The sequence below is a fragment of the Mytilus galloprovincialis genome, chromosome 14 (genome assembly GCF_965363235.1).
Source record: "Mytilus galloprovincialis chromosome 14, xbMytGall1.hap1.1, whole genome shotgun sequence".
Classification (NCBI taxonomy): Eukaryota; Metazoa; Mollusca; class Bivalvia; order Mytilida; family Mytilidae; genus Mytilus; species Mytilus galloprovincialis.
This window is the reverse complement of record NC_134851.1, coordinates 35,466,038-35,488,705: the sequence shown is the minus strand read 5'-3', so window position 1 is coordinate 35,488,705 and position 22,668 is coordinate 35,466,038. Positions and strand designations below refer to the sequence as shown.

The following is a 22,668-nucleotide window of genomic DNA, read 5'->3' as shown; positions in this document are numbered from 1 at the left end:
CCATAACCCTTTCAGTTATGATTTTTTTTTTCATACAACGATTTGAAGGTACTCAAATTGTCAAAGTCTTAATCGTCACTTATTAAATAAATAAAATGGGAATAGATTAAACAGAAACATTAAGAAAAAATCTACCATTAAATCGCAATTTTACAAAAAGTCTAAACCCCCAAAAAGTTGTCAATTTAAACTCACCAATGAAAGTCGTATTTCCCCCTTTCTTTGGATCCGTGGATTGCGGAAAATCGTCCTCATCTAAAACGTTCACGTAAATTAATGACGTCATGTGTTAAAACAGTTATTGGCCAATCAAATCGGTATATAGATTTTAATCTGCACGCGCTCAGGATGACCCTTTAACCCGAACTCCTACGTCGTTCGGGTTAATAAGGGTCACCTGAGCTGTGCAGATTAAATTCTATATACCGACTTGCTTTGACCCTTTAACCCGAACTCCTACGTCGCTCGGGTTAATAAGGGTCACCTGAGCTGTGCAGATTAAATTCTATATACCGACTTGCTTTGTCAATAACTATAACTTATAATTTTGTTATCTTTGTCAATGTGTTTGGCGCGTTGCTTTTGCGCGAAAATAAAACCATGTTTGCGCGACAATACGCATGTCATTAAATGCATGTTTCGATAGGTTTCGTGTTTTAGTGTCATGAAACTTTAAAGGGCAGTACTTTGGAATGAGTTAACACTGGTATACCGTATATAAACAAGTGAAACTGCGAGCTTCTGTTCATAGTGTAAACATGTGTAAGTGTTCGGTAAACAGGAAGTTGTTGAGTAATAAATCTGAAAACGCATCACACAGTATAGCTGACATATATAAACCCTGAAACCAAATTTCAGAAACCCTTGTATTGAAGTTCCAGACGAGAATGCGCTGAAAAATATTCATGGGACAGACAGACTGACGGATGGATTGACAGACAGGGGTTAAACAGTATACCCCCACTTTTTTTTTAAAGCGGGGGTATAATACAATAATTAACCAACTTGTTATGTGAAGATTCTATTTATAGTTTCAGGTTCAGGGTTCAAAATAAGAATAACACTTTTTGAATTTGATGCGCCTGAAGGACTTTTCTAAACTAACTTTCATCAGCAAGGTTCAAAGCCGAATAATTGAAAGACAAATATGTATGATCCGTCATACGTGTAGATCATATGTGTATATTCAGCCAGGATCATAAAATCATACTATATTTCTATACCTAAGTAACTGCATAATATGGAGGAATGGAAGAGGGTCCCTATTTCCCACTTCCATTACTACAGTCAGTCTCCCCATCCAACTTGATTCCGTTCCATAATCTCATCCTCCTTTATCCCTGTATACTCCTTCTTATATTATCATATGCCTTTTTTAATCATTTGAAAGGATTAACGAAGTGCACCCATTTGATGTTTTCAATAGCTACATAAAATTTTGTGAAATTCAATGCTTGTTATAATGTCGTAATTTTATCTCCATAAAGAATTATAATTCTTTAATATACCAATACCTGTAGCTTTCCTATGTTGATTGCAAGTGAAGGAAATGTAGTCAAACCCTTTTTTTATTGTAAAAATATGTTCAATTGATATTTACGACGTCACTCTATATGTTCAGATACAATTAATGTCATCTAGTGCATAGCACTTATCAACCTTATTAAGTAACAACGAACAAACAAAAGAAAGAATCAGGGTGTAGGTGGGGGATAGAAGAATGGTTGATTTCAACTAAACTCAAATATTAATGAACTTTTTCATACCTTTCATACCAAACTGGCATTAGGTTTTGCACTCCTATTTTTTAGACGAGTGAGAGGTTAAACGTACATAAGTGTCTGTTTACAATGAGGCATTCAGGGGCGGATCCAACGATTTTAAAAGGGGGGGGGGGTCCCAACCCTGGACCAATGAGGAGGGGTCCAACTATATATCTCCATTCAAATGCATTGATCAGCAAAAAAAAAAGGGGGTGTTTTAACCCCCGGACCCCCCCCCCCCCTGGGTCAGCCAATGTCATTAAATGAGTTTGCATAGTCTCTGAACACAGATATGACAATGTTTATTTATTAACGTCACTCGTAGTAATTTACCTGCCAACATCTCTGTTACAGGATTCTCAGATCTCAGATTAGTTTTTAATTTCGAGGAACCTCAATTAATGATATGAAATAATATAAATCAACCAAAAGGTCAAAGGACAACTATGATAAAATGTTATAAGTTTATTAAAACTACATCTTTTTTAAATATAATATTCGGTTGCGTGGGAGGAGAGTTGGTGTCGACCATTTGATATTCGGTTGAGAGGGTTCAGAAGATCAAAATAAGCCGCTTAACTGGCGATGTAGACTGCTATACAACAACTATAAAACAATCGAACAAAAATGGCCAAAAAGAAGTCTAGATGACATCGTCTATACAATAGCAATGCTGTTTTATACTTCTTGTCAATCTCAAAGTCGTCCTGAGTCTAAAAAGGGCATAAAAGGTTGAACTGTTACTAGATGCTTCAAATATTCACCATCAGCACCAAGTTATTCCAAATAACAAAAACATTAAGGTTATATTACGTACATATTTCAAACAACCAATGATCATTAATTTATAACAAGGTTCCGAACTAGAGCATTATCGCTAGCCATGATCCATGATCCAGTCCCATTCTCCAGCCGACTGGATCGCAACCCTTGGCTAGCACAAATGGGACTAGAGAAAGGCTTATAGATAAGTGCCGATATGTAACTTTCTGATTTCATCCTTCCCCTTCATCTTTTTTATATTAAATTATAAACTATACAAAGTCATATAATGTTAAAAAGAAATGTAATTTGTTTATAATTGATAACAAACACGGCTTTGTTGATTTGACTTTTTTTTTACACTTTTTAGGCTTGATACCAGTTTGATATTGGAAGGAAGCACATGATTAACATGATTAATAACCAATAATAAAAATATTATTATGCATACACATGTGCCCTCTGCTTTCACATGCTTTGGTCAACATAAATTACAGAGTTCCGAAGTTGACTAAAACGGATTTACGGCACTTTTTGGTCATATAGCTCTTCATGTGGTTCTGTTCTATTTACTGCGTCCATCTCAGTACCAGAGTCTGGGACAAACGACACAAATTAAAACTCATACAATATCCAAAAAATTGTAGCTTACAGACTTCGGAGTAAAAAATATGATAATCCGTGGTTTTTACCAAAGAAAAATTCGTCTGGTTCTCAAAAAGGTTCATCGGAAGGTATCAAGACTTAACAGAAAAATATTCAGTGTCGACTTCACAAATAACACAGGATGGTCCTTAAATTCTAGGGGTTGACGTTTTTTTGTTGTTTATTTGCTATGCAGTTTATCACTTATTTTTCTTTGTTATACTGTTACTTTCTTTTTGGTCGTATGACTCTTACCATGGTTAGGTATTTATGCATCCGTGTTTTTATTTGCTTGTGACTATTCTGATCCGGAGGGTTCAGAGATGCGACGAGAATGCATTGTTTTATATTATCATTTTCATTTGTATACATTTGTAGTTATATTTTACTTTATTTGAACTTTAAAGGGAATGTGTGTACTATTAGTTACATGGTGTGTTAGCGACCAAGTACAATATATATGTGGTCAGTAAATTCCATAAGGGATAAACCAGGCATTATAGGTAAAATACGGTCTTCAATACGGAGCTTTGGCTCACACCGACCAGAAAGCTATTAGAGGCCCAAAAATTATTAGTGGTAAACAATTCAAACTGTAAAACCAAAGGCCTAATCTTTTTAAAAAAAGGAGAAACGAGAAACACTTATGAACCACATCAACAAACGACAACTACTGAATATCAGATTCATAACCTGGTTCAAACAAATGTGGCGGCTTGAAACGTTTTAACTTACATACATGTATAAGTGTGCACTTTCGATTAAAATGTGGAATTGGAAAGGAAAGACTTTTAGTTATAAAATGGATGAATGCTCTATGATTGCCAACTCTATTAGAGTAGCATTTTTTCATGTCATCTACGTATAAAAGCAAGTGCAATAAACTTAATGAATATTCAATTATCACAGAACGAAAAAGTGCAATAAACTTAATGAATATTCAATTATCACAGAACTAAAAAGTGCAATAAACTTAATGAATATTCAATTATCACAGAACTAATAAGTGCAATAAACTTAATGAATATTCAATTATCACAGAACTAATACACATTTTTGTTTAAGGACCAGCTGAAACACAACTCCGTATAGTTTGTCGCTGTATTGAAGTATCATTGATGGCCTTCGGCTGTTTTCTGCCTCATAGTCGGATTGTTGTTTATTTGACACATTCCCCATTTCCATTTTCAATTTCAACTATTTTGTCCGAAATAGAAATAACAAATATACAACAGTAATACTATGAATTTGAGTGAAGATGCAAAGACATCGAAAAATCGCTCATATTATTAAAATAAAAATCTGCCTGTTGATATTTTTCTATGCGCACATAATTAAGGCTGATTAGACTGCCTATAGTAATCCGTTTTCAGTACGTCACAAATACTAGTAGCTTCTGCTCTCTAACATTTAAACACTTCAGGGGTATCGCGTACACAGAAGAAAATCCTATATTGAAAGTAGTAGTTAAAGCAAAGTCCAGCTTACCCTTGAATTTTAGACATGTACATGTATTCACATAAAGAATTTTTGTCGAGTGTATAAAGTGGTGAACATGTAACTTGAATGTATTCTACAAGAATCACCAGTCCATCACTTTCATTCGATAAACCAAAATATATTTTTCATAGTTTGATATTTTTACCTATGAGCAGGAGTACATGTATTTTGATTAATACTTTTTGACCGCGCTTGATTTGGTGTTACATCTTATAAAGTTAATCCGCATTATTTTTGCAAAGATCTCCACTCAAAATGCAAGTTGATGCTAGGGACAGTCTCAAACCTGTAGTGAGGTACGCTTGCTTTGTTTTTTTGCTCAGTGTTGATGGTCTTTGAGATGAAGGACAAATACATAATTTGTTCCTTTGCAGTTTGTGTAATTTTCGCTCTGCATATATTTGATTCTGTGTCATGTGTGGATATTTGATACCCTTTGTTTTTCTACCCTGTAAGTATACATGTTCATTTAATAATCCCAAAAGGCTCACTGTCATGTCTTCCACCAATATCTTCTAGTTATATGCTTAAATCAAATTGCATTTTTATTTAATGCTACGCATAAACAACCAGTCAAAAACTAGCTTCAACATTTTAACTATTTATTTACCATTCTCGACATTGCATTTATCCCGAAAAAAGGATCAGATGCCACAATATAAAACAAATATTGGATACATTATATTTGATATCGTAACCATGTACAAGTGTGGAAAAATCGCGCATAGCAAAACATTTTAATTACTTTTTATGAAGCCATTTATCAGATGCAACCTTTAATGTTATGCACAATTCATATAAAAAACCTTTCGTGGAAGCCAACTTTCATGTAGACTTTTGTATAGCATGTATATACTTTCCATGTTAAATTACTTTTCATGATTATCCGTGTTTGGTGTCTAGCAATCTTTCATTCTTAACCACTTTTCATTTAAGTCAACTTTCGTGTTAGCACAGTTTCATGTTTAGTCAGATGATGGTCAGCAACCTTTCATGTGTTCCCAAGGTTCACGTTTAGTTATCTTTTGAGGTTTGACCACATTTCATGTTCAGCCATTATTTATGTTTAGTCAACTCTTATGTTAAGAAATCATTCATGATTATAAGCAACTTTCTTGTATAAACATCTTTGGCGTTTGGCCACCTTTAATGATTAGTCACCTTTGATGGTTAGCCACCGTTGATGCTTAGCCAAATTTGACGTTTAGCATTGTTTTATGCTGAACCACCTTTAGTGTTGAGTCACCTTTTATGTGAGCCATATTTTATGTTTGGAAATCTTTTATGTTGAGTTATCTTTCATGTTCAGTCACCTTTAATGTTGCTGTTTAATCATATATATTTGTTAGTTAGTCACCTGTCATATTAAGCCGTTTTTAAGCTTAGCAAAATATTTTACGATGAAACCGCGGCTGTGGTGAACGTCCAGGAAGTTACTATTGTTGTCATGGTTTTCATGGTAACATTGATACTGGCAATGATATAAAGACCTTACTGTAACTTGTAGATGAATAGCAGCAATTTTTAATGTGTGTCTATACAAGAGAGTGTAAAAAAATAGTACCATTAATTGGTCATATTATCCATAACAATTTTTTCTCCAACATTTATTCAAAATGGGGCTTTGGTGGTCGAGTGGACAACGCAGTTTTGCAATAGTATCACTAGCGTGTCAACACTGAGTTTGCAAGTTCAAATCCCTCAGTGATCTTAAATTCTACGATTGACAGTTGTCCTACCTAATGTCGGTGGCTCTCTCTTGGTACTTCGGATCCCTCTACGAATAAAACTACTCACCAAGCGTGATAGACTTTTTGTACATTTCCTGTTTACAAATCTTTGAAGTTTTCGAATTTAAAACTAAAGATTTTCTTATCCAAGACATAGATTACCTTAGCCGTATTTTGCACAACTTTTTGGAATTTTGGATCCTCAATGCTCTTCAACTTTGTACTTGTTTTGGCTTTATAAATATTTGATATGAGCGTCACTGATGAGTCTTTGTAGACGAAACGCGCGTCTGGCGTACTAAATTATAATCCTGGTACCTTTGATAACTAAATGACTAAGAGGGTTAAGATGGCTTTTTTACCCCAACTATTAGTCGACATCAACATAACATAATAAAAGCAAGTCACTGTTTTCCGGAGTTTTATACTAACTTTAATGAAAAACATTTTACAGAGATGAGCGAAAGGTTAATGAAAACTTAAATACTGAAAATTGTACAAAATGAGTAAAGCAAAACTTAAATAAAATGATATTTAGTGTCCGAAACAAAGATCAATCTCCGTGATGTGTTTAATTGCTTAACCTTCAGACTTGCAACCGACAGCTAACTAATTCTGTTGCGATCAATTCTTCATTTACATTTTGTAACTTTGAAAATTATTCTTTTGGTCGAAAATAAATGACTAATATTAAAAAATCAGTTTTAATAAATAAATTATACGAAACTTAAATATTGAATTTAACATATTTATTATGTTGCTTCTCAGTTATTGAATTGTAAAACTGAATTAAATTTTCATAGTTTATAGCATTCTAAATGAAGGTTTTAAGTATGACAATTATAAAATTTCAATAATATCAATTTTTACTGATAAATTTTAACATACTATCATAAACTCGTACACGTGGGAATACTATGTTTGTTAACACCAACGCTTTAACAAGTTATTGAATTAGCAAAATCTAATTTTGGACAGTAATTTTAGTTTAAAGACTGTTTCTAATGTATTAACAGATATAAATGTATATTTTGGAAATTTGATAATATTTTTGAATTGCTTAATATGTGTTATATCAGTTTATATACAATTGAGAATGGAAAGTGTGTTTTTTTTCAAATTATTATTGCATATTTCGTGAGATAAACATATACAAAATAGATTTTACCTCTGTGTCTGAATATCTAACGAAATGATTTTTTTTTTTAAATATGCAAATAATAAGTATATTCAATTATAAAATACAGGAAAAACATACCAACAGTTGAATACTCATTGCATCTGGGAATAACAAATACAATTTCTTATAGCTTCGTCAAATGTAAATATATAATATGAATTCCAACATTATAGTAATGGTTTCAAACACAATTTTAATTAGTAACAAAACATAAATGCATGATAGTCAAATTATTTTAGTCTATGCAGTAAATTTGAAGCAAATAAATATAATTTCAGGAGATATATGCTGCCAACCAGGGCTATAAAACTGTTAATGTTGATTCAAATGAAGATATGTTAAATCCGGAATTTCTTTTCCAGATTCGTTTCATTTTTACACTACCGCATAAGCTTCCGTAAGAGTTCTTGATAACTGACTGACCCGTCATCTAAAAGTATAAATTATAATGGTGTGTTAACTTATTAAAGTGTGAGGTTTAGGTACATGTAGCAATTAATCAGGTTAAACATATTTAATCTTCAATTGTTTACAGTGGAAAAGGTCTGTACCAAGTCAAGAATGTGACAGTTGTTATCTATCCATTTGAATGTTTGATGTGCTAGAGCTTCTGATTTAAGCCATTTGATTAGAGACTTTTCTTTTTTGAATTTTCTTCGGAGTTCAGTATTTTTGTGAGTTTACCTTTGATACTACTAAATATGTACATAGAGTTTTATTTTAACACGAGATAGAGTTTTGAGTACATACTGTATTTCCTGGTCAAGATAATATATACTACCTAGGAATGGTATTCTAGCATGTCACAGTTGGTATCAATTTAAGTAGATATATATTGAAATAAACAGCAGAAAAAAGCATTTATGGCCAGCTGTTATTTCGAGAGACATATTGTTTTTTATTCCAGTAGAAGAGATACCTTCAGGGAACCACAACACTCTGACGAACCGTGATCCTTAGACATGTAAGATGGGGGCTGTGTTAATCTTTCGTTTAAGAAACGTAGCGGAAAGGATATGATCTAAGAGTAACTTTTTGAAAAATCAATTTAATTTAATACCTATTTAGCTTCTTTTAATTTAAAATTGTTTCGTAAAAATTGGCCTTATAAATAAAAAGCGATGGGATATAAAATAAATACTACTACTTGATGTTAAAACATATTGTTGCGTTTTGCAATGTTTTATATAAGAATTCCATTTGTATCTCCCTCTAGTAGCTGGATTGTATCCTTTTTTATTTTTTACATAAAGTAGATTTTCAAGGCTTTTATTTCATCATTTGAAACAAAAAATAATCGTTAGATGTTAGATAAAATTGAAACCTACAACCTTTCTTCCTCCTTTCCTCCAGCGATATTGATACTTAAAGTTAATTTTGAGCAATATTTGTTTTAAATTATCTGTTTTTATCATTTGTCAACCAACAAATTGAAAACGCTGTGATTTGTTTATTGGAGAACGCACCGCAATCTACTGCATGCGACATTGATTCGCCATAAATCATGTCCGTGAGCTATTAATCTCCAATCACATACAGAGTTAGCAGTAATTTCCTTTCCATATTATTTTCGTATCGACATTTTAATCACAACTGTAAGGTTAATTAGTTACCTGTTTGATCGATGATAAAAACTGACAACTGAATCGTTTCTGTATAAAGTGAAATATGAATAAAATTTACAAAACATAACATTTCTTCCGTGTAATTAAAATTTTACATTTTACTGAGAGGTCATTATGGTTTAATTCGGTTTCAATTAATAGGGCACATATATTGCCAAAGGTAAATCCTACCGTAAAAGGCTACTGCTCATTAATTTTATTTCATTTTAGTTGTTTAATAGGACGGGTTATATCCTATGGACCATTTATAATCGTCGGAACATATCGGATATTCTTTTATCAACATCCATGAGAGGTAGTCTGAATACGAATATATTTTTTTACCTCATTGATTCCATTAAATTGTTTAAAGGATGTGTGTTTTTAATTCTTCTATGCGACAGCAGATTCCCGACACAAAAAATAGTATATTGCCGCATCGAAGAAGCAAAGATATTGGTGGCAGTAATCTGTAAATAATTATTTTTTCGAAACCACTTATTTTGCAATCCCAAATTACAGGATCAACATGACATGCACATATGTAATTTGAATTTGTTGCGACTGTCATACAAGTTAGAGGTTTAGCTAGCTTTAAAACCAGTTCAATCCACCATTTCCTACATAAGAATATGCATGTAACAAGTAAAAAATATGACTGTTGTTATCCATTTGTTTGCTGTATTTGAGCTTTTTATTTTGCCATTTGATTAAGGACTTTCCTTTTTGAATTTACCTCGGAGTTCAGTATTATTGTGATTTTACTATTTGCAAAAGAAAACATTCAATTGTCACATCCAGCTTTAAACACACTGTGTGTGCCACTCGCTGCGCATATACAGGGACAGAAGTTCGTCTTTGACTATTTGATAGCTTTTAACACCACCATGTTGGCGCCATTTATAACATTTTCTGACGTCAGACACACAAATCAATGAATGGGTTTGTAGATAGATGTTTCTGTGTTCTGTTAAATTGTTTCTTTAAAAATTGTCATACGATGATGACTGATGTACCCATATTTTGACTATTTTATTTAAATTGTCTGTTTAGTTAACGCACCAATGTAAATATAACGAAATTTGATGAGACTGTCATCAAAGTGAGAGGGTTAGCGCTATAAAACCAGGTTTAATCCACCATTTTCTACATTTGAAAATGCCTGTACCAAGTCAGGAATACGACAGTTCTTGTCCATTCGTTTTTTTATGCATTTTGTTATTTGATTTTGCCACATGTTTATGGACTTTCCGAATTGATTTTCCTCTAAGTTCAGTATTTTTGTAATTTTACTTTTTTCCACTGCTGGTGGACGTTTCGTCCCCGAGGTTATCACCAGTATAGTAGTCAACACGTCGGTGTTGACATGAATATCAATGATATGGTCATTTTTTTAATTTTCCTGCTTACAAAACAAAGGATTTTCTTATCGCAGGTAAGAGTACCTTAGCCGTATTTGGCACAGCATTTTGGAATTTTGGGTCCTTAATACTCTTTAACTTTGCACATGTTTTGCTCTGTAACTGTTTTGATCTGAGCGTCACTGATGAGTCTTATGTAGACGAAACGCGCAACTAGCATATAAAATTATACTCCTGGTACCTTTGATAACTTTTATCATGGGTTCTATTATACATACCATTGATATCAATAAATTTTCGTACTATGGCATCAGCTAACACTTCACTTTGCATAATATGTCGTACCAAATCTTCTACTGTCATTAAATCACTGAAAAAAATATAAAACATAAATAAACAGTCTATATTTATTAAATAATAGGAAGATGCGGTATTAGTGCCAATAAGACAACTATTTATCTGTATAAAAAAAACGAAAAACAATCATGTACCACATCAATATTCAACAAACAATGAACAAAAGTTTCGTGACTAAGGACAGGTGCCATTAGCGAGTTTAAATATTAAGTATTAGAGCGACATTGACTTTGACCGACCTGAACATTGCCTACAAAAGAAATCAATCATTCAGACTTCTAATACGTTCAGGTATTTCACATCCAATTTTTTATGGAAATATTCTTTATAAAGCACAAAGGTGTCAGTATTCACCTCAGAAACTTACAAAACCGTTGAATAGACTTATCAAGAAGGGATATAATTACGATACTGTTGTCAAGTCATTAAAGATTGCATATTTTGGCGTTAATATTGAGTCACTGATAAGGTCTTTGCATCGGAACTAAACACATTTATTCTAAACACAGTTGTTGGCATGACACGGGTTATGTTCTTCTCATATATGTTATGATGGTATGATACTAAACCCCTAACGGGAAGAATTGTGCCTGATGTTCATATGATGAAATCATAATCTTTCAGTCAGTTTAATTGAAGTCTGGAGCTGGCATGTCAGTTAACTGCTAGTAGTCTGTTGTTATTTATGTATTATTGTCATTTTGTTTATTTTCTTTGGTTACATCTTCTGACATCAGACTCGGACTTCTCTTGAACTGAATTTTAATGTGCGTATTGTTATGGGTTTACTTTTCTACATTGGTTAGAGGTATAGGGGGAGGGTTGAGATCTCACAAACATGTTTAACCCCGCCGCATGTTTGCGCCTGTCCCAAGTCAGGAGTCTCTGGCCTTTGTTAGTCTTGTATTATTTTAGTTTTAGTTTCTTGTGTACAATTTGGAAATTAGTATGGCGTTCATTATCACGGGACTAGTATATATTTGTTTAGGGGCCAGCTGAAGGACGCCTCCGGGTGTGGGAATTTCTCGCTACATTGAAGACCTGTTGGTGACCCTCTGCTGTTGTTTTTTATTTGGTCGGGTTGTTGTCTCTTTGACACATTCCCCATTTCCATTCTCAATTTTATTGAAAGTATTTCAAAGAATAACTGACAACATACATATTTTAGTTTTTTTTTCGATCTTGTACTTAAAAATGTTTCATTAGTAAAAAAGAAATGATGCATTTCTATGATTAAATTTCTTTTATTTTTATTCCGTCCTTAATTTAAAAGTTTTAGAAAATTTTGTCCTTCGAACGCAATTATAATCAGTTGAAAATGTTTCAAACTAAAATGATTATCGTTGAACGCCGTACGGTGACCTATAGCTATTAATAAATGTGTCATTTAGTCTTTTGTGGAGTGTTGTTTCGTTGGAAATCATACCCTTTTTAAAAAAAAATATACATGAAAAAAGAGAATCCTATCTGAGTTACATTAATGCAGTATCAGTCGATTTCAAGGCGAAGAGCTACAGTTCATTTAGAAAATTGAGACAAGCCTTTGGAATAATTTAGCCATTTCGTCATGAAATATTTATAACAATTAAATATTAATAACCAATATTGCATTTAGATTCTCAGCATGAGCAAATTTTATTAATTATTAATTCCAATCAAAAATATAAATGAAAATAATATGCAGATTTGTACAGATATAGCTTTTGATATATAATCATTCCGAAAACCTCAAATATATTTCTCTGTGTAATATAAATACATGAAAATGTTTAAATACAAGCTGTATAATTCAACCCGTTTTTATCTGTTTTATGTGATTCTCATAACCTGTAGCAGTTATGTACAAAATATGCTAAGTAGATTATCAAACAATGTAAATAAAAAAATAACACACAAACGAAATGAATTATAAATAACAAAGAGTAAAATCACAAAATATGCTGAATTTCGAGGAAAATTGAAAACGGAAAGTCCATAACCAAGTGGCAAAATCAAATAATAAAACATTTCAAACGAATGGGCAACAACTGTCATATTCCTAACTTTATAAACTAATTCAATTGAGAACTTATGTAAAAATATCCTTTTCCTTACCCTATGAATAATTTTGATGTCAATGTTCATTCAAACTAACCAACAAGTTTGCAAAAATGAAACTTACTGCGAAAGAAAAAGATAATATGACCATTTTGTGACAGAATTTACTTGTCCATGAGTTTTGCATTTGATATTGGTGCATAGTGTACTTATGACATGCAGAAATTCGTGGTCTGATTATCTCTCATATTCAACCAACTATCGGGGGATTCACCTATTGTTTTCGACTTTCATAGAGATAACTATTACACTCCTATAACAGATAACAGATATCAGAAAGAACGCAATTGATTCTCTTACATCCAAATATAATTAACTGCGTGTTTAGGTGTCAAGAAGTGAACATCAATACATAGGTTTAATTCTAATGTACAGAATGAAACAATATAGAGCCACTATGGACATCATTATAAAAACACATTGCTTAAGGTGGTATATAACACTTTCACTAAAATTAATTTGGCTCGTTTAATTTTGATAAAATTTTGACAAAGTATTGACTTTGACCCTTTAACAAAAACATAAAAATTTCAAAAATTTTGAACCAACCGTTTTGTCAGAAAAATTACACTGGTTATATAGCAGTTTGACAAACTCTTATTTTGATCATTGAGAAGCTTAATATTCCCTTAACAACACAACGTAATTAAAACGTTTAGTTGATTTTACAGAGTAATCGCCCTGTAGTGTTAGGTACCACCTTTATCTACTACTTTGTGCAAGCCTTTCAAAAATGACATATCAAAGCAATCAACGACAACCAAACAATGGATGTTACATATTAGTGGAAACTGAACTAGTAAGAGTTGAATTCAAGTATCATACTAACTTATCATTGCTAAAAATGAATAATATTGGCGATAACAATCATAATGTTTTACGGTAGCATCAATTTAGATATAACGTTCTATAAATAATAGTGTCAAAGTTACAAAATGTTTGAAAAATCATATGTGAAGCCGTCAAGTGTATTTGGCTGTCCTTCACGACAAAAGCAACAGTAGTATACCACTGTTCGAAAGTCATAAATCGATTGAGAAAAAAAAAAAATCCGGGTCACAAAGTATCTTATCAGACCCCTGTAATAAAATGGGGAATGCGCCTTTTTCAAGGGCCTTATTTCTAAATATTTCTGAACTATAAAATTATACCTTTTACTTGAGTACATGTAAAACGTTGTCTATTTTTTATGAGTAAATTTTAACACAAAAATATAGATTTTAAAAGAAATTAAGAATAAGTTATTCAAGAGAAGATGCTTAAACCACGACTTCATAGATACACTGTAAATAAGTTCCTAATTTTAACCAAACTTAGAATTGATGACATTAGCACTAGCCACACTTTTTTTAAAATTATGTTAATTTTAATATAAACAGCTTTATTACAGTGTAGACATATTTTGAATTCAGCCCTTTTGTAAGTCAAGAGGGCTTTGTTTTGAATTTTAAATATTTGCGTTAAAACACACATCTATATAACGATTAAGCGATACAAAATGTTAACGCCACCGCTTTAACCGAAAAAAATATTTATTTCCAATTACAAAAATGAATTAAAGAACTTAAGCTGTTGAATAATTTTCCAGGTGTCAACATATTATAAAGCTCTTAACCTATTGTAATCATATTAAAACAGAGTATAACATTCCAACAACTTAATATTACCCTGGAGATTTCATAAAGAGATTCTGACATGATTAAACAGGCGATTGTTTTCAGAATCTCAATCATCGCGCGCTACTAAGGATAAAGCCAATAAAGATAATATTATAACAAAACATCCCAGTGATCAGTTTATGACTTAAAACGTACAAATGATCAGATTAAAGCGTCCAACTGATCAATTTTATGACTTTCCGATAGAGATTGACACAATGTAATGAAACGATTATTTAGTTAATGTCGTTTATGGTAGTAAGAAAGTGTAACAGTAAACAAAATAGTTATTCGATATGTGGGAGATGAGGCAAGAAACCATATAAGAAATACATATATTCTAACAGCCAAAACAGCTTTTTGATATGTGGGAGATATGGGATATACAAAATAAACTTGATGACGGTTTTTTCTTATTCTAACCGCACCACACAATGTGTTTCCCCAAAATAATGTCATCTTACCAAGTCGTAAGCAATATATTGAAGTGCTTCTGTACGTATTAATTGATTCATGTAGTTCAAATGAGTTTTTTTTATCACATTATATATCGTATACAAATTATAGGGTTAAAGTTAATTAGGTTTATCAAGCTTTAAATTGTATGAAGTCTGATAGAAACAATAAATAGACACTTTCATTGATATCCTTTCTTTTGATGTGTTTGAGCTTTTGATTTTGCCATTTGATAACGGAATTTCTGTTTTGAATTTTTCTCAAAATTTTAATATTGTTGTTGTTTTACTTGTTGTTTTCAAAGATATGTACACAACACCACAGACAGAGAAAAAGAAAAAAAAAAGTAAAAAAAAAAAATACAATTGGTATTCCAGTGTGAATGTTGAATTCCTCTGTTTTAATATGTTGCAATAGGCGTAATGATAATAGTATTACATAATTGCTGTCAATAAAGATATTCAGCCGGGTTTTTTTTCAAATATTTAGCAGTGCATAATAATAGAAAGCATGATACTTTCCTAATAATATTTCTTACTTAGACTGATTGTCAGGTGGAGTACATGAGTTCAATCCTTGTTTTTGTTGTGTTCATATTGCCTTATGTTTAGTTACTTGTATAATAATCTGTTAACAGTTATATTTTTTTCATTTAACCAAGTTGTTTTTAGTTTCTTCACCGACCTTTGTTTAATTGCACATTTAGTATTAAGCAGTTATGAGTTAAATATTACAAAATCTGAACGTGTAAGGGGTAAGAGTTATTTTTACATCTAGTCACTTTTCTCTGATATTGGTTACTGCTTCAGCCAGAAAACGAACACTATCAACGGACTGGTTATACTACCACGAATTTGGCGCGCCTATCAACTAAAATGATATTCATTCTTCCCCTTTTTAGTCTTTTTTTCAGACTTTTAATTTAACCATACCAACCGCATATATATTTTGTAAAAATCATTAAAACTCGCTTAGTTAACATTCTCTTAAATTTCAATCTAAACTATGATGGCAATTTATGTAAATGCCAAAGTAATTGTTAATGTCAAATATTATAACCGAGAAGTAACTAATTCCATCACGTCTTAGTGGGCTAAATAAACATTTTTGATTGAAAACTCAATTCGAGGTTTACAATTCATCAAATCACATCATACATCATGATCACATTCACCAAGAAGCTTGATTTTGACGCCCTAGTGACCAAGCACGGATAACTATACCCAATCAATAAACGTTACAATGACCGTGATGAAAACGAAATGAAGACAATGACGGAGGAGACTTGTTACTGTCAGTGTACCCTAGAGATCACATCCGGTGATAAATAAAACAAAATGTACAAGTTTCATCCCCATTAATAGATATTGAGCTTAATTTCCACATTATTTAATAAATATGTTCGAAATTTGATGATGACATGTTTTTCGTCACAGAATTAACTATTAATCCCAACGTATTCAATGAGTCAATTTATTCCCCACCACACTTCAGTGAACCCAGTTTGGTTTATTTAATGTACAAAAATATTTCAAGAAGACGCGCTAATGGACAGTTATTGATGAAATGGAAATGGAAATTAAAGCTGACGATGTGAAACTGTAAAACTAAAAAACAAACTACCGTTGTTACAAACGATGGGTATTTTTTTTTAAATGAATACGCAATAAAATATAAATGCAAGGCTTTTAAAACCCCAAAGAGAATCCTGCTATATTTAATGTATTATTTGCTGTATTTCTATTTTCTATGTATTATCATTGTTTTTTTTTATGTTATTTTCAGTGTTGAATGGGTTGTTGCATTTACAAACTTAAATAATTTGTGGGATGTAGTAGTGTCTTTACATTTCAATCGGCAATAAAACGATAAATTACGTCTCAATAGAGATTTTCCATGTATTATTTCCTGAATAAAATACACTTGTTATTAATAATGAAATACCTCTCTATTGGCACATAATGCCTTAAATCATTGTGATATCATCTTTTTTAATACAAAGTTTTTTTATGATTTGTTTGTCATGTATTGTACGGTAAAATCAGCAAATGCATAATAACATATGTCTCGTAATCTCTTTGTACTTTTATACCCTACGGTTCAGAAAAAAATGAAAATGCATCCACGTTGACAATTGAACACGTGACGAATTCTGTTTTTGCAAGGGATATTAAAATGTTATCCCAATTATGTTCTTTTAGAATCTAAAGAAATATTGGGAATATAATACCTGGAACCTATTGAAAAATGAAAATATCCTCTCGCTGCAAGTTTTGCTTTTCAACAAACAACAATATTTCTATAGACTGAAACACTAATACACACAATACATTTGAATCTGAAATGGTGAATTAGCTTCTTAATTTTGTTTCGTTTCATAATATTGAGGGTCAATATTAGTTTCGCTTTTCACACCTACGAAACTTGTTATAAGTTACGGGAATTATAACAAAATGATGCGAAGTCAGGCCTAAATGTTTTAAATTTTGAAGTAAGCTATTGCAAGTTATTAAATACTATTAAATTATAATCCTGGTACCTTTGATAACTCTTTACACCACTGGGTCGATGCCATTGCTGGTGGACGTTTTTTTTTACATTTTTAACTATTGTGTCTGTTTGTTTTGTTCAAGCATCGGTGACAATATAATGGAATGTGATACACTGTCATACAAGTGAGAGGTTTAGCTAGCTATAAAACCAGGTTCAATCCACCATTTTCTACATTTGAAAATGCCTGTACCAAGTCAGGAATATGATTTTGCCATGTGATTATGGACTTTCCGAATTGATTTTCCTCTGAGTTCAGTATTTTTGTGATTTTACTTTTTTTCGTACCCGAGGGTATCACCAGCCCAGTAGCCAACACTTCGGTGTTGACATGAATATCAATTATGTGGTCATTTTTACAAATTTCCTTTTTACAAAACTTTGAATTTTACGAAAAACTAAGGATTTTCTTATCCCAGGCAGAGATTACCTTAGCCGTATTTGGCACAACTTTTTTGAACTTTGGATCCTCAATGCTCTTCAACTTTTGATGAGTCCTTTGTAGACGAAACGCGCGTCTGGCGTACTAAATTATAATCCTGGTACCTTTGATAACTAATTAAAATGGTTGTTTGAAAAGCAATTTTGGAGTTTAGGATGGCGTTCATTTTCACTGAACTAGTATATATATTTGTTTAGGGGCTAGCTGAAGGACGCCTACTGGTGCGGGAATTGCTTACTGCATTAAAGCCCTGTTGGTGACCTTCTGTTGTTGTCTATTCTATGGTCGAGTTGTTGTCTCTTTAGCACATTCCTCATATCCATTCTCAATTTTAACTTTATATTTGTAAGCAATAAGATAAAAGATTCAATAAGAGACGAAAGCAGAGCATGGACTATGGTGTGTTGAAATTCTAATCTGCTAAATTAAATGTAATTTAGTATACTCGTATTTGCTATAGCATATTGCCATGTTTTATGGTTAAAATCAAAGGTCCGAAAAGAAGATCTAATTACAAAAATGAAAATATTGGTAATCGTTTACAATATCCTAGTAAGTGCTTACCAGATACCACCTCATTGTATAAAATTTCTATGAACATGCTCAAAGTTCAAAGTGGTGAAATAGAGAAAGATTAATACATATTGACTCAAAACATAACGAGTGAATTAAATTAAATCTCATATCAACAATTATCATATTGATGGAAAATATTTAATTAAATGTCAGAAACAGTTATTTTCTTTTCAATTAAATACAGAAATTTTGTAAAACAAATATGGGGGAGTACATAAAATGTTCTGTTAAACGATTTATCTTTTTTTTCTTTTGAAGTAAAACAAAATGGAATACCATTAAATGATATTTTTTAAACCGTTAAATAAATAAATAAAATGTCACGGCACCAAGTTAACAATGAGTATGATAACTAGTGAACAAAATCAATTTGAAAAGTTTCTGAATATACAAATTATAAAAGATTATCTGTAACCACTCTAAAATAACCTTTAAAAATTCGATGACTAGGAAAATCAAAACGTACCAGAGAAAAATTGAGCAAAATCTGTAATGATATTTCTGTCATATGAAATCTCAACAACGATACCAGGGTTTTAGTTTTGTATGCCAATGTGCGTTTTTTTTTAAATATCAAAGGACTCATCAGTGACTAAGTTCGTAACAAAAAAGTCAAGAGTCCAAATCAAGTACGAAATCGAAGTGCATTAAAGACACGAAAATTTCCAAAGGTTTTACCACAAATAGTTTACGTAATCTATTCCTAGAGATGTTAAAAATTTATCAACGAGATAGCAAAATAGCCAAAACAAGAATGTGTCCATAGTACACGGATGCCCCTCTCGCACTATCATTTTCTGTGTTCTGTGGACCGTGAAATGGGGATACAAAAATAATTTGACCTTTAAATTGGAAAGATCATATCATAGGGAACATTTACACTAAGTTTCAAGTTGATTGGGCTTTAACTTCATCAAAAACGTTAACCTGAAGCGGAACAGACGGACGAACGGACGAACAGATGAACGGGCGAACAGACGAACAGACGAAAGGACCCACAGACCAGAAAACATAATGCCCCTCTACTATCGTAGATGGGGCATAAAAATATCAAGAATTCTAATTGTCATTTTACGGTTCTCAACAGTAGACGGATGTCTAATTTTACTGCTTTAAACTTTAAATATCTTATAGAACAAAGAAAACCGAATACAATCAACGGAGGTTCTCAAAGCCTTCACTGTAATAATGCAAAATTTCATTTTCAATTTTGAGTTAGTTCTGTAGAATTTGAGGCTTTTATGAAGTTTTGATATATTTGATTACATTTATAAAATAAGTCAACATTTAGAACTAGTTTCGAACATTCTAATAAAAGTTCACAACTGTCAAAGACCCTAACACAACATAATCTTAAAACAGTGGACTGATATCGCAAAGGAAGGTGTGCATTTGCAGACAAGATGAAAAAAAATTGTATATTATATTCATTACTGTTCAACGTATCTTTTAGGTTGATCTTGATGGCTGATATCCCTATTTCTTTAACCGTAACCGTTCATTTTTACGTTAGACGGAGATATCTTAATGCAATCAATATGGATGTTACACTATAGTATAATGCATTGCCAATATCCAGTTTTCAGGTCTATAGTAAACAATAAGGTAGTTAAAATTTTTTTAAAAAAGGTCTTCACCAGTAAAACAATCCTCATTTAAATGTCGAGTTGTATTCCACGATTAAGCCATGACACAAACGAATTCACAGTTATGCAATGAAATTATAAAGTAACCTATTATATCAGCCAATACGGTAATAGGTAAATTTGGTATAAATTGACCGTGAAGAATTGTTACAATTTTCAGAAATCAGCAGAACATTTGGTAATTGAATAAGGTGAATATCATTCTCAAATCAGAGAAAGGGAAGATGTTGAAAAATAATATTGAAAACTGATTAAAGGATGCTATGCCATGCGTTATTTTCTAGAAAAAAAATGTTTAAATATATGTACACGATTTTGTAATCAATTAGATGATATATGATAATGTGGGATGAAGTTACTGAAATACACAGAACAAGGAAATACATGCCAGTAAATACATATCTGTAACATTAGCTCGATATTGTTAATTATCTGTACATGTATATCACCATTTGATATGATTACAGTTCAGCAGTAATTAAAGTTACATGTATACATGATGAGGGGTTTCCTACTCAAACATAGATTTACTAGCTATGAAACGAGGTTCCACAAATCATCTGTTTCAGTAAATGCCTTTTACCAAGTCAGAAATATGAGCCTTATGAGTCTTATGGTTTAAACACAAACTTTCAATCCTGGTAACTATGATGAGTTTACCTCCACTAATTTCGTTGGTTTATAACGTTTGGTTATGTCAATTTTTATGGACTTAATCTCTTGAAGTTAACATCAGAGTTCGATATTTGGTATACTCTGACATCAGACTCGGACTTCATTGGCTAGAGGTATAGGAGGAGGGTTGAGATCTCATAAATATGTTTAACCCCGCCGCAGTTTTGCGCCTGTCCCAAGTCAGGGGTCTCTGGCCTTTGTTAGTCTTGTATTATTTCAATTTTAGTTTCGTGTGTACAATTTGGAAGTTAGTATGGCGTTCATTATCACTGAACTAGTATATATTTGTTTAGGGGCCAGCTGAAGGACGCCTTCGGGTGCGGGAATTTCTCCTACATTGAGGACCTGTTGGTGACCTTCTGCTGTTGTTTTATTCTATAGTCGGATTGTTATCTCTTTGACCCATTCCCCATTTCCATTCTCAATTTTATTTATCTTTTATGTGTTTGTGTTCTCCTAAACACTGGCAATGATTTAATATATACTTGTATGTAATCATGGTTTGTTGTTATTTATGGCCACTGTAATCTCTGTTTATATTGCTTATGGAATTTTGAATGACTTCTTTATAACTTGTTAAAATTCACAAGTATAGTACAACATGTACAAGCTATCAATCATTGATAACAGTGAATTTCATGGATTCATAATTAAATTATGCAAAGGATTTTGGCAGCGCTAGTATTTGTTCCTCAACCATAAATGAAAAGCTGCTAATATTGTTTTTAGGGGTACAGTTTTCACAGCCAAATCTATCAAGTTTGAGAAGATATACATCGGAAATATTTATTACGAATACAAATTATATCTTAGCATTTGTTTGTTACATTTGTTTTCTTTACTTGTGGAAAGGCTAAGTAATATAATTCAGAAACCAAAAATAAAGGAATCTAAATATATATCTGTTATATCATTCTTTCACAAAACTTTTATTTTACATATACGTTTATAATATGTCTTGTTTATTATCATATGGTGGGCATTTGCAGATATTATTTGAATGCTACGTTTTATTTATTTATGTATGACTGGTATCGATGCTACTATTTCCTCTAATTGTATATTCAGTATCACAGTATTACAGTCTTTGATAATTGCCCATTAATGCAAACCTCAATTCTTCTGCATGCGTTATGACAACACATTAATAATCTCTTTTGACCATGTGTATGCATATATTTTGAAAGGACACTACGTTTCGTCTAGGAATTTAGTATCGAAAGTGTCAAAGTCATATCATAGACAAATTGTAGACAGTACTGGAAGAGATAAGAAGATTCAAGGTTCGAGATTTATTATCATACGTTTAAAATTCCAGACTTAATTGCCTCGCGTATGGCTTTTTCAAAAAGGGCTCATAATAAAATATATAACTAATTATCTTGCTGCATTAAAGACCTGTTGGTGACCTTCTGCTGTTGTCTGCTCTATGGTCGGTTTGTTGTCTATTAACACATTCCCCATTTCCATTTTCAATTTTATTTCATTATGAATTAGCTCTACCACTGAGTAAGGTAGAGCACTGCGATTCTCAACCGAAGACAGTTGAGTCGTCAAAATAAAACTCGAGCATATTGAACGTTTTGATTATTTGGAGAGGTTAGACTTATCAACCTGCATACGAACGATTTATGGAGTTATATTTCGAAAGAAAAATTGTGAACGT

General features: G+C 32.1%; 1 protein-coding gene across 2 annotated transcripts in view; it reads right to left on the bottom strand.

The window, feature by feature from the left end:
• Positions 1 to 6,810: 6,810 nt before the first annotated feature.
• Positions 6,811 to 22,668, bottom strand: part of LOC143058273 (uncharacterized) — a 48,803-nt gene continuing 32,945 nt past the window's right edge. For both annotated transcript variants that reach the window (XM_076231747.1, XM_076231748.1), the window contains exons 3-4: positions 10,824 to 10,915; positions 6,811 to 8,010 (exon numbers count right to left, since the gene is read on the bottom strand). In XM_076231747.1, coding sequence (XP_076087862.1) covers positions 7,961 to 8,010; positions 10,824 to 10,915 — 142 coding nt within the window. In that variant the 3' untranslated portion in view covers positions 6,811 to 7,960. The remainder of the gene's footprint in view (positions 8,011 to 10,823; positions 10,916 to 22,668) is intronic.